Raw genomic sequence first — 26,362 nt, forward strand, 5'->3', positions numbered from 1 at the left:
TGGCTGGTCTGGTGTGTCTCCAGAGAATAATGGCATAGAGAGACCATTAATGAGTAATTCTCATGAATTTATTATGTAATATAACATTTAGACTTTCTAAATTGTTCTAATATGACGTTCAGTGTTTGGATGTACCAATCCTTGACTAAAGGGGATTTCACATCACATATATTCATACACTGTAACTTTTATTAAACTTTTATTATGAAGATGTGCTCATTGCAACTGACACAGGATTAAGTGCCGACATGCAACAAGAAAAAGTTTTCAAGTTTCAAGATGTTTGGGAATTCTCTTAAATGTACTTCAGTTGGGTTGAAATGGTTCCATTTAAGTGGATGATAGTTGCTATATATTACCAATAGAAGCTACCATGGTTTCTACCAGTGTAAAATGCAGTAGAAGGCTTTTTATGTTTTGGCATGATGGCACAAAACCTAAACCCAGTTCAGACAACACCAGACGATAATTGAGAGGTTCTACACACATGGGGCTTATCATCTGGTTCTGACTTTTCTGTGTATTTAATAAGGCAAATTACAGTTGTATATGTAATTTCTTTATATATTCCCTTTATTATATAAGCCCTCTTTCAATGTGGATCAAATGTTGGATTCAAAGTGCCTCGGAGGTAGACCACATTAAAACCACATTTCAAATGACAGAATACAGCATTTAGAATGATTTAATTGACAAATAATGATCAAATCCAAATATGACTTTGACGATGAAGCAACGCTGATACACAGTCATATCTGAGAAGGTATGATTTTCACTTAGTGACAGGAGGAAAGGGAGCCTGTAGGTAGTGTGGGTAAACTATATTTTTGACTGAGTCGTGCTCGTTATTTCTCTCTGCGGGAAAAGTATAGCCCCACTTAGTCAATCTTTGAGCCGGTACTGTCACGTGACTCCATCCACATGCCCAGGAGCAACATGGAGATGAGGTAACGTGACTCCCATAAATTGGCATGATGGCCACTGCCAGCTGCTCAGTCATGGATTGCTTGTGTTTGCAACCACCTCACCACCAGGATCACCTCTTACCAAGTCAACATCCGTGGGTTTTTTTTCGGCTCACGCCGGCTCTAGTTTGCAGATTAAACCAGAGGAAACTTACCTGCCTGCCTCCTTGCATCCAATCGCACCGGGATTCCTCGTTTCTTCCCACACACGCTCACTTTCTAGTCCCGCGCTGATGCCGTGACACGTGCTCAGTGACTCGGTGAGGCATCTTTCTTTCTTTTGCTCATTGTTTCTTTCTTTCTGTTTGTTAGTGACTTGAGTATTTTGAAGACTCATTTTGGTCTGGACACTATTGCATTGTTTTGGTATTTTTTGGTTTTACTCCAGTTGCATGAAACTTGTGTGGATCTGAAGTTTGCAGTTACGCATTTACACATAAAGAAATGCACACAGCTGCTCGGCAACAAGAGAATGAATTATCCTGTACTTCACATGAAGTTTGGTTATTCTTTTAATGTAATAAGATATTATACTAGTCAATCACTAACATAAACCTATTTAATTTTTTTTATTTGCAATTACTATTAGGTTATTTCCAATCAGATGCAGTAATAGCCGCATATTGCTGCATTAGACAGAGAAAAGGGCACATTATATAGCACATTTCATACATGGCGTTCATACAAAGTGCTGTACACATATAAAAAGAGAATGCAGGATAAAATTAAAACAAATATTTAAAACAATGTAAAAAAAAAAACAAATAAAAAACATAAAATGAATAGAAAGAGTGCAATTAACAGAAAAGTACAAGGGTACAAGTAAAACTGCTTGCTGCTTCCTTGGACATCAGTAAACTGTAAAGGTTTGAGTGCTGGGATTCAGCAGATCTGAGATCAGATTCCCACAATGTGCAGCATAGTGGATAAAAGTAGCCATACCGAGTTTAATTCTGTTTGAAAGATCCACTCCCCTGTGAGCTCAGAGATCTGATAAGTGTTTATTCATTAAACATCTCGGTGACTGGACGCTTATGAATTTATCATTGTAGTGACGTTCTTTTCATATTTGTAAGAATTGTGGCAGCTGCATTTTGAATTTGAATTAAATGTGTCGACTCGAGTCTGAGTCTAACCTGACATCTCAACTGATGTTTTTCTGCAGCTCTGCTATACGCCACTATTTTTGGAAATGTAACCACCATCTTCCAGCAGATGTACGCCAACACCAACCGCTACCATGAGATGCTGAACAATGTCCGTGACTTTCTGAAGCTCTACCAGGTTCCTAAGGGGTTGAGCGAGCGAGTGATGGACTACATTGTGTCCACTTGGTCCATGTCTAAAGGCATTGACACAGAAAAGGTAAAAAAATGTCTGATGTCTGAAGGACCTTCATGGATAAAACTTTCTTTCCTTTAGTTTGACATTTAGTGTCGGTGGAGTATGTGTAGCTGGACAATGATTCTGCTACCACATGACATGACATTCTCATAGTTAATCATATTTCTGGTTCATATTTCTGACATCCTTTCCGGAAGTAATTTCTTCATGATATCTATGGAAAATTCATGCTGAAGGGCTACCAGCATGAAAATTAATTATCATGCACCATCGCCTATGTGACCTGCACACATAACCTCATATCATACAGATATCAGTAGGTCACAATTTTTTATTTTTATTCTATTGTTATTATTTTCAGGTGCTGTCCATATGTCCTAAGGACATGCGGGCAGATATCTGTGTCCACCTGAACAGGAAGGTGTTCAACGAGCATCCTGCCTTCCGACTGGCCAGTGACGGCTGCCTGCGCTCTCTGGCGGTGGAGTTCCAGACCATTCACAGTGCCCCTGGCGACCTTATCTTCCATGCGGGAGAGAGTGTGGACCTGCTCTGCTTCGTGGTGTCAGGGTCACTTGAGGTCATCCAGGATGACGAGGTCATTGCTATATTGGGTGAGTGTTTGCTTGTAAGTAAAAATGCTCTCATCAACACAGCAGTCTTGTGGGTTTTCCTCAGGTTTCTTTACATCTAAGGACACTTGCCTCATGACCATACCTTTGGAGAAAGAAAACTTAGGAGATAAAGTCTCAATTTAATAACTGGGAATTTGGGGCACTGGCGGTGAGGTTTAATCTTGGGAGGAGAAATACCTTCATATGAGAGATCAGTAAATATGAGTGAATAAATTGATTCTTGTTTACCTTCAGTCTAGTTTGATTTAACCACATTTTTGCAGAAGGTGATAATGAATGAGAGCGAAACAACGAGGGCCATGTCACGACTACGGACTTACGGGGGAAGGAAGCGCAGAGGTCTGACATGCTGGGAAGGGTTTTATTTATAAACAAACAATAAACTCAAAGAAACAATGGCGCGGTGGCCGAAAACGATTTAACTTAAATACCGATAAACGAAAACTAACCCGTAGGCGTGTGGCGATTGCCAGAACTCAAAACACATATGAATCAAAACCAGGTCAAGTTCGTGCAGAGTCCACGAAAATGCCAGCGACCCCGAACGGGCGGAAACTTCCGGCATTTATGGGGCGTCAGGATTAAAGTCAGGTGTGGAGCCCAGCTGCAGGCAATCCTGACAGAGCCCCCCCTCCAAGGGCTACGTCCTCGGAGCCCCAACAGTACCATCAGTGGAGGCGGCGGGGTGGACGGCGGCAACCACAGGGCTCCTGCCCTGCTGTATCCTCCCCTTGGAGGACCCGGTCCCTCGGGCTGGCTCCCCGGCGTGGTCAGGCGTGGCGGCCCCGGTCCCTCGGGCTGGCTCCCCGGCGTGGTCAGGCGTGGCGGCCCCGGTCCCTCGGGCTGGCTCCCCGGCGTGGTCAGGCGTGGCGGCCCCGGTCCCTCGGGCTGGCTCCCCGGCGTGGTCAGGCGTGGCGGCCCCGGACCCTCGGCCTGGCTCCCCGGCGTGGTCCCGCTTGGCGGCCCCGGACCCTCGGCCTGGCTCCCCGGCGTGGTCAGGCGTGGCGGCCCCGGACCCTCGGCCTGGCTCCCCGGCGTGGTCAGGCGTGGCGGCCCCGGACCCTCGGCCTGGCTCCCCGGCGTGGTCAGGCGTGGCGGCCCCGGACCCTCGGCCTGGCTCCCCGGCGTGGTCCCGCTTGGCGGCCCCGGACCCTCGGCCTGGCTCCCCGGCGTGGTCCCGCTTGGCGGCCCCGGACCCTCGGCCTGGCTCCCCGGCGTGGTCCCGCTTGGCGGCCCCGGACCCTCGGCCAGGCTCCCGGGGGGGGGGGGGGGGGGGGGGTTGGCTCCCGGCGTCGGGTCCCGCTTGGCGGCCCCGGACTCCCGTACCTGCACACAATAATCAGGGCCGATCCATCTGGGTACGTGTGGGCCCTGTCTCCACATGTCCCCTCTGACACATCTTGTGTCACCCCCTGCACCGCGCAGGGAGATTGTCCCAAAGCCTCCGGCGACTGTTCCAGGCACCCCAGGCTGGTGCCTTCTGGGACTATGCAGCCCCTCTCGCTGCCCGGCCCTGGTGCCAAGGGGGGGGCATTGCCAGACCATCCGGCTAGCCCCTTCTGCGTCCGTTGGGACAAGCAGGCCCTCTTCGTGCCTGTCCCAGCTGGGTCCTCATGCCTACCCGGGGGCTCTATGGCGCTCCACCCCTCGGAGGCAGACGCAGGCCATGCCTGCCCCGCCCTCCTCACTGGCTACCGGAGGACCCAGCTCCATCGCTTCCCCACCTCCCCTCCCCTCAGGAGGAGTCCCCAACCCGAACTGCACCCCCCCAAAAAATTCTTTGGGGGAGCACCCCCCCCGGCTGGACTTAGGGGTACCTTGGGGCTTGTCCACCTCGCCTTGGACCAGCACATTCGGGTCAGGAACCTCCTCCCTGGGGTTCGGCTCCGCGGCTGGGTCGCCATCTGGTGGACACAAAGAGGGGAAGTGGGGGCGACATACGGACACATATGCCACACAGACACACACAGACAGAGACAGACAGAAGAGAGGGTCGTCTGGCTCCCTCTCTGGGCTCTCCGGGACCTCCTCAGGGGGCACAGCCAGGATCTCGGGAGGAGCGACCTTCTCGTCGCCCACCAGTGCTGGGTCTTCTTGCCCCGGATCCTGACTGGCACTGGATGTGGTGGAGGGGCAGAGTTCGATCCCTGGCTCAGGCCGATCAAACTCCGCCCTCAGTCTCTGTTGGAAGTCCCGAAAACTCCTGTCTGTCTCTCCCTGCTGCCAGAGGGTTGTGCTCCAGCCCCATGCTGACCCAAACAGACACGTGAGGATGGTAGTGATCTCGTCTGTGTCTGCTGCCCCACTGAAGGGTCCCGGGACAATTGGGCGGTCCCACACGGGGCTGGGCACGTCGCTGGAGATGGTGGTAGGTGTGTGGTCTGGAGGGGGGTGGACGTCTTCTCCAGCAGGTGTGGACGCTGGTGCTGCGCTGCCATTTCGCTGGGGAACGTCCGGGCAGAGGGAAGGCGGGTCGGCGACTGGAGCAGGAATGGAGGATTCCCTGCGAGGCAGTCCCGGCAGCGCAGTTACTGGCTGGCGACCTCCCGTCGCCCTCTTCCACCAGCTTTCCTCACACTGCTGGGAGGGACGTGGGTCTCCACGGACCTTGTGACGCTCCTGGATGGGCGCGATGGGCGGAGCCATCCCGGCACCGCCTGCCCAAACGGCGTCATCCTGGTCGTCGTCCGTATCAACCTCGTACCCCCGGAAGTCACATGGGTCATCACGGACGCCGCGATGATCTCGGACGCGCACGCTGGGCGGAGCCATCCCGGCACCGACCGCCCACCGAAAATCCACGTCATCATCGCTTTCGTCATCCGTGTCCTCCCACCGGTGACTCCAAGGGTCGTCCACCCTGCGGACATCCTGGACCCATGGCGCGATAAGCTCCCATGGGCAGTACTCTGGCCATTCGGGCTGGAGGCTGCCCACCTCCTCGCTGGAGGAACGCCGCCGTTGTTGTTGCCGCTTCTCACCCCCCTGGAAGTGACGTGGGTCCCCACGGACCTTGCGACGATCGCAGACTGGTGCGATGGGCGGAGCCCAACTCTCGTCTCCCGTGCTCTCGTCGTCGTCCGTGTCGTCCCAGTCCACGGGGAGCCTTGCCAGCAGAGCGCAGAGTTCTTGGCTCGACATGGCGAAGATCGTGGGGGTCGCATCTTCTGCGCTCGCTGCCCACGTCACTTCCTCGCTGCTGCCGACGCCAACGTCCTCGCTCCGCCCACTCACCCGCCGACGTTGTCGCTTCCGGGTTTCGCGGAGTTTCCCGGGGGTGACGTCATCACGCGGCGCCGCGTACCACGGCTTCTCGGGGAGAAAACGCTCCACCAGAACGGGCGGCGCGTCTCTCCCCTGGTGTCCGCGTTCGCCGCGCCGGGCTGCGTCCTTCGCGGCGTTTCTTCTCCTCTGCTTTCTACCTCTGCGCTTTTGGGGGAAAGGTCGCTGGCATTCTGTCACGACTACGGACTTACGGGGGAAGGAAGCGCAGAGGTCTGACATGCTGGGAACGGGGTTTTATTTATAAACAAACAATAAACTCAAAGAAACAATGGCGCGGTGGCCGAAAACGATTTAACTTAAATACCGATAAACTAAAACTAACCCGTAGGCGTGTGGCGATTGCCAGAACTCAAAACACATATGAATCAAAACCAGGTCAAGTTCGTGCAGAGTCCACGAAAATGCCAGCGACCCCGAACGGGCGGAAACTTCCGGCATTTATGGGGCGTCAGGATTAAAGTCAGGTGTGGAGCCCAGCTGCAGGCAATCCTGACAGGCCACCAAATCTTTGGGGAGAACAGCAAAACCCCTCATTGCTTTCCACATTAAATTGTGATTCAGAGGGTTTCCTACTCACATTGGTTTAATTACTCTTCCAGTCCTAAACATCTTGAGCAGCTTCATTAAGAGTCCCTAATCAGCGGGGTTCATCAAAAACGCATTAGCTTCTCAGTTTTCGTGGGATTCTCTGCGGCCCGAAACAGCCTCGCCTCAACCCAACCACAACCCCCGCAATAGGGAAGCCTGAGGCTTCGATAATGGCATCTGCCCAGGCGGGCTATGGGTGAGCTTGATGCGGGGGTGGGCTTGGGACACTGTCGCCCGTGGAGCTCTCGGTAGGGATGGTTCATGACAGATTTAGTCTGTGGGAGGCCCGTGAAAGAGAGGGAGTGAGAGATACAGATCTGGCTTTTTTTGCTTTGTCTGCGTTTTGCTCTGTCAGTTGCCATAGTTAATTGTCATAGCTATAATGGGCACATACTTCTAACTTATTTACAGAGGTTCTATCTCTCAAACAGGTTTTGAGTGGGTTGCTTGTTTATTGTTTCTACCATTCTCCCTTCTCCCTTCCTGGAAAAGCATATTTTTTTATCTCCAGTTTATTTCTAGTAGTTTCCTTCTTGTCATTTTATTCTCTTTTTTTTCAGCTTTGAGTGTCCATGAGGTCTCATCATTGATTTAAGGAATGTTACATCTTAGTGATTACAACTACTTGTTCCTTCATTGCTCACTATTCCTCTCACATATCTGCATCTATTATAGTATTAGAATAGATTTAAACCAATATATTTAACATCACAACATAAGGAATCATAAATGTCTCTTTAATGAGTTATGGGACTGTGATGACATTATAAGTAAGAGAGCCCATCCACTTTCTTGTCATGCCCCCAAGACGATTAACAACACCAGTCTAATGAACAAATGCTTTTTCATTGGCCACCACTAAACATCAGAACATGCATAGAACATCACTAGTGAAATTTAAAAGGCTTAGATAAAACACCTTTTCTGTGCTTAGATGAAAATCTAGAATGCAGATGATCCATAGATTGGTGGTGTGGCAGGATATGCCTACAGCTGCTTGGGTGCTCCATTTTGTGAGCTGATGGACTCCATCCTTTAATGCCTTCGATGTCGGTACACAACCTTGCCCAACACCGCTTGCAATGTTCCCTATTGTCTGATGTCTGGTGCCTTCCACCTTATTTTTTCAGAATTTTCTTACTCCAGTCAACTGTAGTCAAATGCCTTTTCATAATCAATGAAGCAAATGTTCAACTCTGTGTCTGCTCTCAATTCATCTCTGAATGCCCTCAAGGCTCCAAATGCATACAAAAAGATTCCGATCCTAGTGTTGCTTAAATCTTGTTTTCTGACCTATTTTTGAAGATTATTGCTTTTCATGTGTGACTAATTAGACCAGGGCTCGGCAACCTTTAATACTCAAAGAACCACAAAAGAGAAAGTGCCAGGAGGCGCGAAATCTTTTTGACATGTAAAATGAAGAAAGCTGTATATTTTACTTTTACGCTATGTAAAAAAATGTGGGGCTGGGGTTAGTGAATGCTTTTTTACTAGCACAAATATGCGAGGAGAAGCTGATGACTTGACGAATGTTTAGTCACCCAGACAAGTCTAAATACCCGGCCTGATATGTTAAGGAAAACAGGAGATCTGGTCTTCCTAACGGTTAGACAATTACGCTGTATGCAGGATCATCTTTCTTGGGAAATGAAAAAGCTTTGAGTGACTTTTCCTGACCAGTGGCCAGTCATCTGTGTTACATTTCTCATTAAATCCCTTCACTAGTTCTGCAGGGATACCGTCTTCTTCTGCTGATCTTCCTCCTACGAGATGCTTTATCATATTATGGATGTTCTGAATTTTTAATCTCATACACCCTGCAAAGCAGGAGTTGTCAGTCTAATCCAGTTTACTGCGTAAAAAGACCAGTTGAAAACAGTGACCTCTCATTGATAACTGATTAAAAATATATAAATATATTTTTATATATAAATATAAAAATATTGAAAATCCCTTATTTTATGCTTGTTCGTTTTGACTCCCTCAGAGGAGCAGAGGCATAAACAGGCAATCAAAGATCTTTAACATGTAAAACCATGTCACATCTCGGGCCTCACGGGGGATGAAGGCACAGAAGCGAGGACCATAACTGACACGGGGGCCGAAAATAACGGAAAAGGAGTAACTGAAACAAACACAAAGGTGTGTGGTGACTGCCAGTAACTGAAAACACACCAATAATGGAGGAGGAGGGGATGTTGGTGGACCACAGGGCTCTGGCATGATGGGTATTGCTGGTCCTCCCTGGCACCAGAGGGACTCTCTGGTTGGGCCCCAGATTTTTTCCAGCATGGCAGCGGCTTCTGCCCCTCCGTTGACCTGCACACACAAAACAGGACAAAGCCATCCGGGCACGTGCAACCCCTGATAATGCACGTCCCCTGTGACGCATACTGTGTCCCTCCCTGCGTCTGACATTAAGGCGGTCCCGGAGAGCCCCTGTACGTCCCTTGTGACTCATCCTGTGTCACTCCCTGCCGCCATCAGGGAGGAGACCACTTACCTAACCGCAGGGAGGTGGCATCTGAACACGTTCACCAACCTGCAGGACAGTACCTTCAGGTGACATTCCTGCACATTCCTACTTTAAGTGTGCCGTTCCTGCACGCCTCCACTGTCAGTATGGGAGCTACGTTTGACAACTCATGGCTCAGTCCCTTTTGCATCCGTTGGGACGAGCAGACCCTGTTCCTGCCCATCCTGGCTGCCACCCTGATGACCACCTGCCGTTTTCACTGGCTACCACTTCCTTGCTCGCCCCCCTCTCAGAAGGAGGCCCCAACCCGCATTGGCCCCCTCCAAAAAACAAAACTATGGGGGAGCGCCATCCTTGCTGTGGTCCAGAGGCCACCACACTCTGGACTGGTGTCAATGGAAGAGGGACCTGCTTGGCTGTGGCATTGCCCACTGCTGGATAAGAAGAGGGGAAAAAGGGGTGACATACGGATACAACCAGATGCAAACACACAGAAAGACAGAAAGAACAGCAAGTTATCTAACACGCCCTTGGGTCTCTCTATGGGCTAAGCTGGGCATGGTGGCCTCCAAACAGCAACTGGCTTCACTGGAGGGTGACTTCTTGGTGCTGGACTGGGTGGCTGTAGTCTGTCTGTGGTAGCAGCAGTGAACAGCTTTACAGGCCGGCTTGGAACGGCTGGCTCCTGGAGGTACTGTAGTACCCGATTGGACCAGCAGAGGGCAGAACGCTGCACTCAAGGTGGTGGTGGCCGTGTGCTGGTGGAGGATGACGGCCACTGCTGACTCTGCAGGTAGATCATGTGGTGTTGGGAGGCATGTGCAGTGGGAGTTGCAAACCCTGCACCACACGCCCACTAGTATGCCTCGTCGTGACTGTCATTGTCGACTGTGTCATCCCGGCCAAAGGGAAGGCTTTGCAGCAGAGCGCAGAGTTCTTGGCTTGACATTTTGAACATGGTGAGGGGCACGTCTTCTGCGCCCAACCTCCACACTTCCTTGTTTGCTCCAGCCACTCACCTGGAGACCTTGCCTCTTCTGGATGTCTCGGATCAGCCCACTCTCTACGGCTTGAGCACAGGGCGCCAGTGGTGAATTTGCTAATGTTCTCTGACAAATGCCAAACGTGCTGCACAATGTTGGGCTGTAAGCACAACTCCCACCTGTGGATGTTGGACCCTCATTGCACCCTCATCGAGTCTGTTTCTGACCGTTGGAGCAGACACATGCACATTTGTGGCCTGCTGGGGGTTATTTTGCAGGGCTCTGGCAGTGCTCCTACTGTTCCTCCTTGCACAAAGGTAGAGGCAGCGGTCCTGCTGCTGGGTTGTTGCCCTCCACATCTCCTGATGTACTGGCCTGTCTTCTGGTAGCGCCTCCATGCTCTGGACACTACGCTGACAGAGGCAACAAACCTTCTTGCCACAACTCACACTGATGTGCCATCCTGGATGAGCTGCACTACCTGAGGTTGTAGACTCATACTACCACTGGAGTGAAAGCACCACCAGCATTCAAAAATGACCAAAGCGTCAGCCAGAAAACATAGGAACTGAGAAGTGGTCTGTGGACACCTCCTGCAGAACCACGCCTTTATTGGGGACGTCTTGCTAATTGCCTATAATGTCCACCCGTGAAATTGATTGTCAATCAGTGTTACTTCCTAAGTGGACAGTTTGACAGAAGTGTGATTGACTTGGAGTTACATTGTGTTGCTTAAGTGTTAAGTGTTTTTTAGCAGTATATATAGAGCTGCTGTGTTTAAATGCTTTCTTACTGTGTTTGTTGTATTGACACATTTGGAATAAAAATGTCTCCTATATGAACTAGTCCAATGGGGCTAAGCTATGTTTTTTTTAATGCAAGTCATTATAAAATATTTGAGGACCACCTCCCTAATGGATTTGTCTAAAAACAGAGTGCCTTGAGCCCTCTTGAGTTGTGTATTAGCCTGCTGCACACAAGTGCACACAGGTAAACACTGCCACAGTCATATGAAGTTAATCGTCTTCTCTAGTCCTCCTCTAGGAATAGCTTGATCTCTTCCCACCGCGCCACTTGTTTATGAAACTTCTTGGTGCCATGGCAACACAGAGCTACTCGGGGACAGTTCTGCGCTCTCGTCTCAGTCGCAGACTGTGAACACGGAGATGTCCCCACTGCAGAGCCTGCCTAAGCCTCAGAGGAGCAGAGGCATAAGCAGGCAATGAAAGATCTTTAACATCAGACCGCCAGTATGTAAAAACGGGGACACGAGTGGTGACAGTTGAGCGTGCACGCAACAGGTTTCGTCTAATTAGGATGTGCACGGTGCTGTGGCGAGAGATGGTGGGGGAAAACGCTGATAAGAGGCACATTTGTATGAAAGTTACAGAAAGTTCCGTTTTAATCCAAAATTCATGTTGAAGGAGAAGCGAGTTGATGGGAGGTGGGGCCGGGTGACAGTTGACTGGACTCAACTCACCTCTGCAAGCATGCAAACACATGACAAAGCAACTACTCTAACGGGCACTGTTCACGAGGTGTGGGGGGTAGGGCTTGGCATCAGAGCTTCTGATCTTTTATCTCTGCTACAGTATTTTATTTGTACTCTTACTTGTTTTGTTAGATCTGCAGGGCTTTTGTACAGGCTTATGAACGTTTAGGAACTTTTCATTTCTGCTTGTCAGTGTTAAGGTTGGCTGTTGTCTTTAAAACAAAACCACTACACATATTGATTCATTGTGCATCCCTTGCAGGCAAGGGAAATAAAGAAAGCTTTAACCAAAATCTGATTGAGAAACTGCTGACCTTGTTTCACGTGGTTGTTTCACTTCAGTTTATTCTGTTTTCACCTTATTTGTGGTTCCTTTGGCATGGCAGGCGGAGAATGAGCAGAATTGTAACTGGTCTCCTCAGTCACCACATTTTACCCGCTGAGAGTTCCGAGTTCGGGAACCTAAATAGAACTGCAATGAAGAAGCAGCAGGACTTAAAATCATTTGTGATCATGGAGGAACACATCAGCTAAGGGTTGTGTGGATTGAGTTGAGGCTGCTTTACACAATCTGTCCAGAAGAATCAGACATCAGAATCTGAACTTTTTCTGTGATATCATTCATGCAGCTCTTTTATACACACAAACACACACACACACACAAGGCTATATTTACACATTTCAGGTCATTTCATGCAACCAAGTCACTCACATGGTTGAGAGTAATCGAGTTTATTTGAAAATGAGCTAAGTGGCACTCTCTCCAGGTTTTTAAAGTGGTGGCAAATTAAAATGTCAGTTTTAATGTCATAACTCTGTAATACCGCAACCTCCCATGCGGTGATAATTGATTGATTTTAATTGAATAGTCATTTTTCTTCTCAGCTTTTTTTTTTTTGTGCTCCCGTCCCCTTTAAAGCTCATTCACCTTTTCCCTCTTCTTCTAACCCCTCCTGAGTTGTGATGTGCTGACTGGCATGGTTTTAAGCCCAGCTCAGAATTGTACAGTACTCCTTATGAATATATTTATTAAGTACCTAAGTCTTGCTCTCTGTTGCTCTCAGGCAAGGGTGACGTCTTTGGTGATGTGTTCTGGAAGGAAACCACCCTGGCTCATGCATGTGCAAACGTCAGAGCACTGACCTACTGCGATCTCCACATCATCAAGAGGGAGGCCTTGCTGAAAGTGCTCGACTTCTACACCGCCTTCGCCAGCTCCTTCTCCCGTAACCTCATCCTCACCTGCAACCTCCGCAAACGGGTATGTCAAATGTTGTCTGTTCTGGACAAATGTAATTAAATGAAGCTTTGTTACACACCGTATTTCTACTGGCAACCCCCGCGCCAGAAAGACGCTAATCTGCTGTTTTGTCAGGGTGTCCCTGTTTACTCAGTCTTTTAACAAAAGACTGGCACCAGAGAGTCACATCTTGGTGGCATGTGACAGTGAGTGTGGCTGTGGGACAGAACTGGGCCTCGGCCACGCAGCTGTAAGCTTATTGGTCATGGTGTTTTAGCCTATTTGCTTTTCACAGCCGTGAGTCGGATTATGGGTAGGATTTGGGTCAGTAGGAGCGAAGAGTGTGAATGTTTGTGCATGATGGGGTCTCGGACTCCCTGTGAAACCCAGTCTGACACAGTCCGTCATTCTCCAGACACTCGTTCTGTCTGTCCCTGCTGGGCAACTGATTATTCTGCCTCTGTGTCTGTCCCTTTGACTCTCACACACACACACACACACACACACACACAGACACACACAGGGCCATTACAGTGTTGCCTCAGAGCAGCTGTGCATTTGTCTCCAGCTCAGTGTGTTTAGGTTAATGGTCATAAATGAATAATTTATGAATAATAACGTTGCATTCTCTCTCTCGAGCGCCGTTTCTTTTTGAATTAAGGAAGTTCTTCCCCCAACAAACTCAAAAGCCACCACCCTGTTCCACCAGCAGATCAAAAAAGCATTTTATCCCATACCGGGGATCTTTTTTCACGTTACTTGAGTCACCATTCGCGTCACAAAGCTCCCCACTTGTTAAAAAGGAGTCCATGGCAGCTTTTTGCAGACTAGGGGCCTGCCTATGCATTAGCGCAGCGAGCCTAATGAGCTATCGGAGCTTAATTAGGGCTTCATCCCTAATTTAAATAAAGCCCCCCAGGGCATGTTTAAGGTGACGTATGGGGTCAGGAGATGGGGCAGAAAATGTGTCCAGACACAGCCTCTTTTAAGCAGCTCTTTCCTCCCGACACAGACCATGAAATATTTACAGTGCAACACTCTGTTGTGGCCTCTGTATGAAATCCACATAAAAGGAGGCAGGCTGTGCATTTGTCAGCTGATGGGTGTTTCTGTAGTGTGACTGGTCATTAAAATGTTAACAATGTTAATAATTATTGCGAAATGACTTCAACCCTCAATAGATGTATCATGAGGCTTGAGCAGTCACAATTTAACATGGGTGTGTTCAAGTCAGATACTGACAGCAGGCAAGCACGTGATGGAGGTGTCCCAGTATTCTGCTGCATTGAATTAGTCGCTTTATTGAATTATATTATCCCGTTTTATTTGTTCTATATCACAGTATATGTCTATAGTACATTTGTTAAGATGTTAATGTGGTGTGTGTGTGCATGCAAGGGCTGTGAACATGTGTGCGTGTGTGTGTGTGTGAAGAGAGAAACTGGATGGTGGGTGATGAAGAATGGAATATCAAATCAGCTAAGTCATGGCAGCTGAAAAAGTACAATACACACAGTGTTGCAAAGGTTACTTTTAAAATGTATTCTGTTACAGATTACAGAATACATGCCCCAAAATGCCCCATTATTTATAAAGCTGAAAAGTGGAAGACAAACATAAAATATGCCATTGAAAATTATTTACTGTTATGGTCACCAACATATTCCATCACTTAGTTAAAATAAAAAGTAGCCTTGCACAAGAAAAATGACCCTCTTTTTGATTAGGACCGCACCTACCTCGCGGCAAGGTTAAACCGGGTGGTGGCGTGTCACCTTACACACACTCAGTCCATGTGCACTGTAAGAGTATAAAGATCATGGTGTAATAGTGAATTAAATCATATTATTTACAATTTCAGGGGTAGCATGGATTTATGGGCGCTGAAACTGAACGCAAACTTGATGGGCTGCGCATGCGCAGATCCGCTTGGTAGCGCAACTCGATATGCAGCATGTTTCGACAGAACACCTGTGTTATGCGTGGTCCACGCAGCGTGGAATTACCACAATTAGAGAGGAGATAGAGAGGGGATAACCTAACATATGAAACAGGAAAAGACCGCTGTGTAATCCATTTATTTTTAAAAAAGTAACTGTATTCTGATTATCACTCATTTAAACGGAAACTGTAACGAAATACAGGTACTCATATTTTGTATTCTAAATACTGAATACACAATATGTCATAAAACTGTGTGTTTAGCTATGCTCAGTATCTGCATCATGACCCATATCAGGTTAAACTGGATGCTCTGCATCTTCTGCACTGCTCCAGATGGGAATGCCCTGTGATGGCAGCAAGATACAAATGTCCACACAGAGAAAGGGCCCCAGAAAGGTTATTGTCTGAAATGGGTTTCAAAGTGAATTTCTCTTTTCCGAGTCTCCGTGTGGATGGCAAACTGGCTTTTTTTGAAGTATTAGTGGGATGTATTAGTGGATCGTAACTCATCAGGGGACCACCTGGGAAGGCGGAAGCAGGTGATTTGAGTTCACATCAACAGCAATTCAACTCAACTCAGCTCAGCTATATAATCTATAATCTATAGATTATATCTATCTATTTCAACCCTTTTCAAAACTCTGGCCAGTTTGTGTTTCAGTTATAGCTGCCGCACGAATCTCACCTGCTCTCTAGCATTTCTCTGCAACTGCTTTCACCTCTTTTATTCTGTGTCAGGTCCAGCTTGCATCCCAGACATATTAGACCAACGTCCAACCTGACCGATAACCCCAAACGCATCACACGTACAACAATGGACGATAACACGTTCATGGTTTTGCTACAGCAGCTGCAGAACCTCATAAAGAAACTACAAGACATCCTTTATGTGGTGCACATTTCAAATGAACAGACAAGGTTGGAGAACAATGATGTGGGCTTGCTCTTCAGGTGCACCTGCACTCCCTCTGGCATCCAGCGGGAGCTGAACGTCACTATTAGCTACAGTGTCATCCACAATTTTTGCCAGGCTTGTGGAAAAAAATATCTTATCACATTAAACAAAATGTGGAAAATGTCTGATTGAAATAAATTTATTCAATCAGTAGCCTAAGATAAGGGTTTCTGTGCAGGTTGTGACTTTCTTCACCTTCTTCGCAGTATTTTCTTTCTCTTTCTCTCAAAACCCCTTTTCCTATTTATCCTTTCTTCTCTGCATTGTGGTTTCTCTCCTGCCCAGTGAATGAGACCAGGCTGTGAGTACAGTGACAAGCAGGATTACATTGCGGAGGCTCGATGTCTTCTCCTGCCACCCACAGAGACAAGGACAGGTCCCCGAGGGCAGCAGGGGAGAGATGGATAGACGGAGAATGGGGAGGAGAAAACATTAGAGGGATAAGCTGGGAGGTTCCCTCTACTGAAGTTCAGAACCCTACAGCCAGAAAAAAATAAAGAGAGAGGGAAAGAGAGGGGCAAAAATACAATAACAGCACAGAAAGAGAAGAAGTGTGAGAAGGAGGGAGGAGGAAGAAATGCAGGAACAGGGGAGACTGACAGAAGAAGACAGTCTCTTACTTAAGGGAGAAGGAAGGACCCTGCCACGTGAACCCTCCCTCAAGCAGCAGGCATTTAAAAATCTCTCACTGTCTCAGTATCTGAATTAATTGTGAGCGACTCTCCTTCACATGGTGCATTTGTGTGCGTGTGTGTGTGTGTTTGCATTCTCAGCCTATTTGTGTGTTAATGTGCAGTCACAGAAAATTGCTAGAAAGTGCTATTTATCTCCTTAGGGCGAGCAAATATCTCCAAGTGTTCTCTGCAAGAAGCACAAAAATATCACAAAAATCTAATTAAGGAGACAGGAGGAGACCATGTGCACACAGACACACGCACACACACACACACACACAAGAAGGTGAGACTCTCACATCCCTGAATGCCCCCTCCCACCCATTGGGAATCATGCAATTAGAACTGCCTCCCACTTTTTCTCTTTTTTCTTTTGGCCTCCTGCAACATCTTATCACCGGCTGGCGTTGTTCCTGAGCTTTGGGGTTTTAATGAGAGATGGGTGGGAAGTATCTCTCTCTCTTTCTCTCTCTCTCCCTCCCTCTCAGAACTGTTGGGTGCACCACTACTCTAACCCTGGTAATTGAATTAACTTGTACACTTGAGGTGGTAACGCTGAGATGATCCCATGTGGGGTCTACAGTGAAGGGCACAGTATGGGCCACACATGAACTGTTGGAAGACCATGGACAATAGCATGGAATTCACCCATAAAAGAGTGAAAGTCTGTGTGTGTATGTGAGGGAGACAGAGTGTTGCGAATGGGTAGAGGTGTTGGATTTATGCCCAGATTTGAAGGTTGACTTCAGCCTTGATTTTCACAGTCAATGTAAAAAGTCAATGTAACTAAATCTATTATCTACTACATTACACCACCCGTCCCGTATTGTACCGATACCCTGCCTGCTGCCAAAATAGAACCGTGGTATCCAGGGTATGGTATCACATCGCACAACACATCCCACAGATACCTGACTGGATTGAGGCTTGGCAAACTGTTAGGCTTAAAATGGTTAAGAAAATATTAAAATTTTTAACGATATGGTGCAGAAAGAGGCCACTAGCAAAACATCACACATCTTCCACCGGGATGTCTTCTTCACATAGTCCATCCTTGAGCCATGTCTTACTAAGGTAATTGATGCATGCAGCCCTGGCTGTTCACATGAATTACAGGAAAATGTGATTCATCAGATCAGGCCACCTTTACAGTTCTGCTATGATGCTCATGATCAATGCCTATGCTCATGGCCGTCCGACATGATTACGTCCTGCTGCCTTCTTTTACCAGTACTCCACGATTCATTTTCCAAATGCAACAGTGTGTCATCAGAGCCTATGATCCTGCTGCCAGTGTAGAAACTTCTCCATCCTTGAACCACTTACATTTACATTTATGGCATTTGGAAGACGCCCTTATCCAGATCAACTTACAACATGCTCTCATGCCATCAATGAAGTAATCTGTTCTGGTTGACTAGCACTCAAACCACGAATACTTATTCACTCTATTGTCGTTTTTTCTTGCATAATTCAGATTATAAGTAATTTACAAGTTAGGCTAAGAATTCTGTAAAGAGGAAGGTCTTAAGCTAGTTCATTCCACCACCGAGGGGCCAAGACAGAGAAGAGTCTAGATGAGTGTCTTCCTCGTACCGTGAGCGGTGGAGGGACCAGGCGAACAGTACTGGAGGGTCGGAGAGAGCGAGGTGCAGTGTGACGTATAATAAGGGCTCTGTTTTAGGATGGTGCTTTTTAACCTATCGCCTCTGCTTTTAACCTATCGCCCTTAGTGAGGCGGCCGGGGAGCAGTGTGTGGGGACGGTGCTTTGCTCAATGGCACCTTGGTGGTTCGGGATTTGAACCAGCAACCTTTTGATTTTTAGCCAGTTTCCTTACCTGCTAGGCCACCACCAAGCACAAGGGTTCATTTTGAGGGGCTCATCTGATCTTTGTGAGAGGACTGTCATCCACCCTCACAATGAAGGGCGGTATTGAAGTGTTTCTGGAGCGGAAACGCTCCAGAAACACTCTCAATTCAGATGACGGTGATTGGGTGCAGCAACATGTAGAGTGCAGAGCATTACTAGACTCCATTCATCTTGGCATGTACGCGTTGGCACCTATGACCCTGTAACTAGTTATAGTAAGTCACTCTGAATTAGTTCATCTGATAAATGGCATAAATGGAAATGTGAAGGAGCTCCAAAAGACAAGTGGCTGCAACAATAATTTTAGTTGTTTTGCACAAGGATGTCACCAGTAAACCCCAGTGACCCACCTTCTGGACTATTTCTGGATTATTTCTTAAATATTCACGTTCCGCATGTTGCCCTATTTCATTCTCACAGGCTAGGGTGTTTCCAGGACGATCCACTGTTGGATGCGCACAAGTCCCTTCTGGCGATTGTTTTTTGCATATTCAATTTTAAATAGAATATGCATGTTCAAATCTGCATACTGCATACTCTTTGGGAGAAGATGTGACATCAGGTTCAGCAAGTTGGGGTTTCATTGCAACTGAGAATCATAAATATTGTCGTCTTAAGGCAAACTCATCCGTAATAATGACTGGTTGACCACTTCCTTAGATAAGATATGTGTTGCATTTTGCATGTTACTGGGTTACTCTAAATGGCTTTGAAATGAAGGAATCACATATGGAGAAGAGAGCTGTTTCCATTCACTTGCCAACTGTGTCATTCTCATGCTGGCTATGCCACTTATGCCCAGTAGAGTCGCCCATCTCTGCAGTTCTAGTATTGTGTCCAAACTTGCAAATCATAATTTCCCTCTAGCATTTTTTCCTAGCCATTTTTTACACTTTTCTGTGGCATTTTTGAATTTCTCATATCCATAGCGCTGAATAAACAAAAGTTATTTTTATATTAAGCTGCCAACTTGTCTGAGGAGCAGCTCTGGGGCAAAGCCAAGTTTAAGAAATTCCTCTCTTTCACCTCCCTGAGTTGCTTACACTGTCAATCTAATGAATTTTAATGGATCAAATGAGGCACCAGTTGAATTTAATTATTCATTAATAAGCTGCCGTTCTACTTGCATTATTAGAAAGAAAAGCTAATGTATCACCTCAGGTGATGAAGAGTGACGAGCCCTTTGTCCATCTGCCTGTTATCCATGATTTCTTGTCAGCTGCTCTTCGGATAGTTGAACAGAGCTCAGGTGACAAACTGGAATTTTTGAGTCAAAGTTTTTAGTTCCTTTGCCAACATTGCAAAGTTGCCACAATTAAGGCCTTTCCTCCAAAATAGACTAATAATGGATATAGGAAAAATGGATATAGAAAAAAATCACTTGAACCAGAGATACCACAGCCTTCCCAATGGGTCAAATTCAGAAAACACAGTTTTGCATTGTTCTATTAACATTAATTAAAAAAAGAAAAATTATTTAACATTGTATTTATGGCCTATATCATAAAGTTTTGCAAATCAGTTTGAGTGCCTGAAAAGTGAACAAACTATATATTCACACATGGCTGTGTACTGGGAATTGATATGACTTGATAAATCAAGTCAAAAGAACAGATTGTGCTGTTTTGCTGTTGTCCAAATAATACAGTACTTTGTATTGCAAAGCCCCTACTTATAATATTTGATTGTTTTTATGACTTTAACTGAAGCCATCACACTTTCCCTTGGTGATCTTCACCTTGATTCAAGGCTCAATCATTACAGTATGTCACGTCCATGCGGGAATGACGCGGCGGGTGAACGGAGAGGACGAGGAGTGACGAGGAACGAAGAATGAAGGACGCTTTCACCTGACATCACGGAACAGGGGTTTAATTGGTGAATCACAGGACAGGGGAGACATCCGAGACGAAGACACTGGTGAACATAGAACATAACTTCAAAGACCTGACAGCGGACAGAAACGAACAGGGCAGCTTTAAACATTTGACACAGGTGAAAACGATTAGGGAACATTACACAGGACAACAATGAAACTCTGGTCCGGATCCTGATCCTGACCCGGACCGGAGTAACCCCCATTTCGGACCGGATCCTGACACAGTATATATATGTTACTTTTATTCATAAGGTATTTATTATGGTGCCATGGCCTTCTTTAATATTTTACTCAAAATCAAGTTCCAAATCAGTTTCCACGATGATCCCAGAATGTTCTAGATTATGGTGCATTCTTGAACACCTTGTTCACTCACTGGCCGAGCACACACATGTGAGGATGAGAACAAAAGCTAAAGCAGTACCCCAAGACTTTAGGGAACGATTTCACACGATTTTTACTCCAAAGTAAATAAGCATAGAACAAAGCAGCCTGGTTTGATCGGCAGAAGTAAAAATCTCAAAGGTCCCAGCCCATCATCTGTGGCCATATCACCTCCTAAGGGGCTGTCAGAACACCCCAGCAAAAGAACATATTTTCATTACTATTTCAAATAAGGCATGTGTGTATTATGTCTACTTTTGTGTAATTAATGTCATAGGGCCAGCAGAGAACCACCAATCACAGAGGAGGTGAGAAGGCTGAAAATAAATGTGAAATGAGTTTGAGCTCGATTATGGATTTATAATTTAACACAGACTTCAGAAGGTGGTTGTCTACAAAATCGACCACAGCAGGAGGCACTGTCATGATGACTTTTTGGTTATAGCCCTTTTCTGCTTGAGGTCATTTTAGGACCTTAATGTGATACTACAGCTGTACTAACTGTAGGAAACCACAAAAGTTTGTGGGGAGGAGAAGAGCCCTTGGCTTGCTCACAGGTTGTGGCGAACGTAATGGTGTGTGCAGTTAGATACAAGCCCCAGACAGGATTGCAGGTATTAAAATACAGTTTACTGGATTTACACAGGTTGAATGGTTGCATGAGGGTATCATAGACTAGGACCTGGGGTGCAAGTGCAGCTGATGGACACCCACAGCTGACCCCAGGAGTCTGGTGTTATGGTGGCCCCAGTGCAGCACCCATGGTCGGATGGTGGAGGGGACAAATGTGCATTCTGGTGGGATGTCAGGAGGTGGCGGTTCCTGGGTGTGGCCTGCCACAACCTCCTGAAGCAGGGTCCAGTGGACTGGGCCAGGATCTGAGCCAAAGGAATGACAGGTTCTAGTGGGAGCCCTTGATCGTCCTTAGTGTGCAACCGGACGTCTGCCTCGGGGACCCTGGGTGGTAGGAGAGAGTATATTCAAATCAAGGGAAGAACGTTGCCCGCCTGGTTTGTTGTGGGTTAAGAGGATGTGGGTGTGGGTGGACCGCCCCCTCTAGCCAGTGGCACCAATTCAGCCAATTGAGTCTGTGTTGAATTATAAATCCCTAATCTCTGGACAGGGGTCGTGCCTGTAGCCGGCACCGAGTTAAGAAACCCCGGCATCTGGCCGCGTTACTTTTGATTAAAGGTAGGGTGGCTAAATATGAGTTACTGCTCCGGTGTGGAGGAGGTGAAGAAGAGGGCGTCCTGGCCGCAGCTCTGTGAGCACCCCGTGCTGGGGAGGGAGAAGCAGGCTGGGTCTGCATGGCTTGTATGTGCGTGGAACAGGATGTATCGTGGTAAAAGAAGGCAGCAGGATGTAATCATGTCGGGCGGCCATGGGTCGGGCCAGGAGCATAGGCGTCATCAGAGGACTTGACATGATCGGAACAGAACTAGGGGTCAGAAAAATTGAGGTCAAACAATACTCTAAAGGATCAATCCGGAAAGTGTAGTCAAGGGACGAACATTTACATTTACAGCATTTATCAGACGCCCTTATCCAGAGCGACTTACAATCAGTATTACAGGGACAGTCTCCCTGGAGCAATTTAGGGTTAAGTGTCTTGCTCAGGGACACAGTGGTGATTAGTGGGATTCGAACCCGGGTCTTCTGGTTCATATGCGAGTGTGTTACCCACTAGGCTACTACCACCCTACGAAGGCAGCCAGAGTGAGAGAGGGTCAGATCAGAAGAAAACCGCTTCTAGGCAAACGTGATACAAGATCGACAAAGGAGTTTGCATTGTAGCCATGTTACGTTGTCCTTTTATGTCTTTACGTCTACACTTGACCTCTGGCTGAAGCCCTTCTAGGTCGGCAAGGCCGGGGTTACCAGGCACCGCCTGCCGGCCAGGCAGTCGGGCAGCCTATAACTTATATTGTAGAAATACAATATAACTACACAATACTTTTAAATGATTACATTTCTCAGATATGATCATAATGGATCAGTGGAACACGTAAAGGTAAAGATGACTTGCACTCATAGGACACAACAGGTATCTTTTACGCAAGGTTTTAGGGAGGATACGTTCTACGATGGTTCACGCCACTAATATAAAAAAAAGCTTATATGTAAGTAAAATAAAACAGAGCGGGCAGCTTATAATATTAAGAACTGGCCATGCTATCAGGACATCATTTTGCAACATTACTGTTTATTCCTAAATAACAAAACTAGACGACTAAATCCAGAGAGCTGCGCTACTCTGATACTGAACCCATCTGACCAGATGTCAGTATAATGGACTTTTGCAGTCCAATATGAATTCTAAATAAAAATGAATTGGGTATTATAAAGCTTATAAGAGTTCTTTCAGCCTTTCTCTTGAGAAACTAAGAAAAGGAGAGAAGAATAAAAAAAAACGCAAGTAGTGATTTTACGCTGTGAAACATGAACAAATTTAGCAAATTAAGGCTGTAATTAACTTGCTTATTGTTTTAATAATAAGCAATTTCATGTGAAATCTTGTGTGAAATCTTCCAATAATATCTCCAAGGTTATTGCATGATGTGCAAGCATCTTGAGCTGCAAATATTGTATGAAAAGTACTCTGTGTGTCTCCCTCTGTCTCTTACAAATTAGTTCATTTTCCGGAAGATCAGCGATGTGAAGAAAGAGGAAGAGGAGAGGCAACGCTCAAAGAATGAGGTCCAACTCACCATCCCAGTAGATCATCCAGTTCGGAAGCTCTTCCAGAAATTCAAGCAACAGAAGGAGCTCCGCAATCAGGGTGCATCTACCCAGCCAGACTTAGAGAAGAACCAGCTTCAGGTGGAGCAGCAGCACCTCCATTCCCACAGCCTGCAGCAGCGACAACCCCACCACACCCAGCTCCAGAGCCCCACAGCCCCCTCCACCCACACCCATCTTGTGCAGAATGGGTCAGCCGGCCCAGGAGGGTCATGCTGCAGCAGCAGTGTGGTCACCATCTCCCAGATCACCCCCATCCAGAGCTCAGTAGCCTACGCCCGGCCTGCTGACATGGTTAAACAGAACAACCGGGACGTGATGGAGTTGATGCCTGGTGTGGGTCCTTCAACCGTCACCAGTGAACAGAACCAGAGTCCAAACCTCAGTCAGCTGAAGGTGAACAACACAGTTCGGGCCAAGCCAAGTTCCACGGGCCGTGCCTGGATGCGCCTTAAAAACAACATGGGTGCTCCTACACCAACAGAAGAAGAGGAGAGGCGAGAAGGACTGAACAATGCCCAGACAAAGGCTGCATCTATGGAACGCCTCTCTCCAGATATCAGGAGTCATGATGATGGGAGGAGCATATCCAGAAAGAACTCACTCCGTAAAACGGACTCGTGGGACAGCGGCCTGACCCAGAGTGACCTTCGCCTGGACCGGGTCGGGGAGGCGCACAGTCCAATCCCGAGTGGGGGTGGAGGTAGCAGGAGAGGGCCGTTACACAACCATTTCTCCTCCAGTCAGGAGATTTCATTCCAGACAACGTTACAGGAGGCCAGGCTGGAGCTCCGGGGGGACATTCAATCACTGAGTGGACGCATGTCCATCCTGGAGCAGCAGGTGGGCCAGATTCTCCAACTGCTCTCTGACAACTCGGCCCCCACCAGCCACTCTCTGACACCTACCCCTAGCCGCAAAATGCCCAGGTCAAAAGCCAAAGCGCAGGACATTTTTACTGTGTCCAGCCCCGTCTCACCAGACTCTGATAAGGACGATGGATCGCTGTGAGCATTATCATTTAACTTCAGTAAATCCACCCTACAGACATGGACACAAAATTTCCTTCATAGGAGGGAACTTGTTAGAGGTGATATACACACAATCAGGGGGAATGTTTTTGTTTTTTTGTAATAACCTTTCTACATATCTGAACAGACATCTCTATATGAAACAAGGAAGTACTTATAGTGAATCTCATAATGCATTCGAAAAAAAATCATCTGTATGCACTATAAACGTGTCTTCAGCACTGGCAACAGCTCAGTTTCTGTACATAATGCATGCACGTCCAGCTGGTTTCTGGCCTGCTCTAAAGGAAACACTGAAGTTGTTAGTGCGCTTAACTGCATGCAAATGTGAACTCTCTCATTCTGCATGACGTATATTGACTACTGATTGTTTTAAATGCGCTGTTATTTCTGTTTAAGGATGGACATTCAGGGTTTCAGGGTCTACGATGTGTGAGGAGTTGGGTTCCCACAGCAACACTTTCAGAGCACTTAACACTTTCAAGGCACATGGTGGATGCAATGAACAGATTGATAAGCTATTCTGACACTCACCCAAGCAAGCATACAATAGTTCAATATTATTACCACGGACACATTTATTTTAACGTATTAAAACTCATTCTTTCTGCCTGATAGCAATACCACTCTCACTGCATGAACAATGCAAGCGTCTCATTGACGGGATACATAGATGGCATTCTGTTTTTCTCCAGGTACACAATTTCTGATTACCTACTGCACCCTCTTTCACTATTGCCTTTTCTGGACAAATACAGTTACATTTATATGACTGTGTGTTGTGTTTTTTTTTTTTTTTTTTCAAAGAAAATGGGTTTTGCCTTTTACAGTGATAAAAGAGCAGTATATTTATATATTTATCCTGTTTAACTGAGAGCTGTGTGAGTAATGAATGAACATCAGGCATCATAACATAATGTACATAATAACATATATATACTATTTTTGGTGCTCAAGCCAGGCACAATGCCTGATGGGTAGATTTTAATATGCTTGCTATTATTGTAATTTGTGGTTTTGGATTTATTAATTCTACAGTTTCAGCAACATGTTTATGTTACCTGAGTAATTGGATTTCTTTTATTTAAATCTGAAATTATGTGAGTTCCTTGTTCACTGCATCCCCCCCATAATGACCAGCACGAGTCCAGTTCACAACCCAGCTATTGGGGACGCACATGACAGTGTATCTCGGTTATGGTCCCAAGCCTGGGTAAATGGGGAGGGTTACTTCCGGCATCCGGCATAAAACATCCTCAAGACAATTGTCCTCAAGACTAGGCCGGCTGATACGCTGTGGCAGCCCCTTACAGGAGCAGCTAAAGGAGGATACAGGTACAGTTCATGCTTCTCATTTACACCCAACGTACAATATATTAGTACTGATTTAAACAATCTGTGTCTGAGAAGCAGAAAAATACTGAGACGGATGTCAGTTTGTCTCCTTCTACTTCACTGACTGTGTTCTCAAAATGCCAGGCTTAGGCTGAGATGGGTAATCACCTCTATAGTGTCTGGATGTGTCTAGTGTCTTTTTAAATGTGTGTGTGTGGATACATAATACACACTTTACATCACCTTCCCCATTCCCTCTCCTGGCTCTGGTTTCTCAAGGTTGGATGCTTGCTGTTCTACGCTGCCCAGCTGCAGATCCCGTGGCCTGGGGAAGGATGAGCTGGATCTTGTCCTCTGATACTCTCAGTGTGACCCTGCGGTGCGGTCAGGTAGACCAAGTCCCGAGCAGCCGGGCCGTTAATGGGCTGATACAGTGTAGAGTTGCAGATCACACCATTGGGGTCTGAAATTACCAACATTGCAGGCATCTGGGGGTCACGGCACCAAGGTCAAAGCTCTGCATGTCTGTCTTTGCCAAGGTG

General features: G+C 46.8%; 1 protein-coding gene across 4 annotated transcripts in view; it reads left to right on the top strand.

Moving 5' to 3' along the window:
* kcnh5b (potassium voltage-gated channel, subfamily H (eag-related), member 5b) overlaps window positions 1-25,257 on the top strand; it is a 51,586-nt gene extending 26,329 nt beyond the window's left edge. For all 4 annotated transcript variants that reach the window (XM_028972564.1, XM_028972566.1, XM_028972565.1 and 1 more), the window contains 4 exons: window positions 2,131-2,330; window positions 2,671-2,923; window positions 12,833-13,029; window positions 23,347-25,257. In XM_028972564.1, coding sequence (XP_028828397.1) covers window positions 2,131-2,330; window positions 2,671-2,923; window positions 12,833-13,029; window positions 23,347-24,465 — 1,769 coding nt within the window. In that variant the 3' untranslated portion in view covers window positions 24,466-25,257. The remainder of the gene's footprint in view (window positions 1-2,130; window positions 2,331-2,670; window positions 2,924-12,832; window positions 13,030-23,346) is intronic.
* Window positions 25,258-26,362: the final 1,105 nt, after the last annotated feature.

This window comes from Denticeps clupeoides, chromosome 1, assembly GCF_900700375.1.
Source record: "Denticeps clupeoides chromosome 1, fDenClu1.1, whole genome shotgun sequence".
Lineage (NCBI taxonomy): Eukaryota > Metazoa > Chordata > Actinopteri > Clupeiformes > Denticipitidae > Denticeps > Denticeps clupeoides.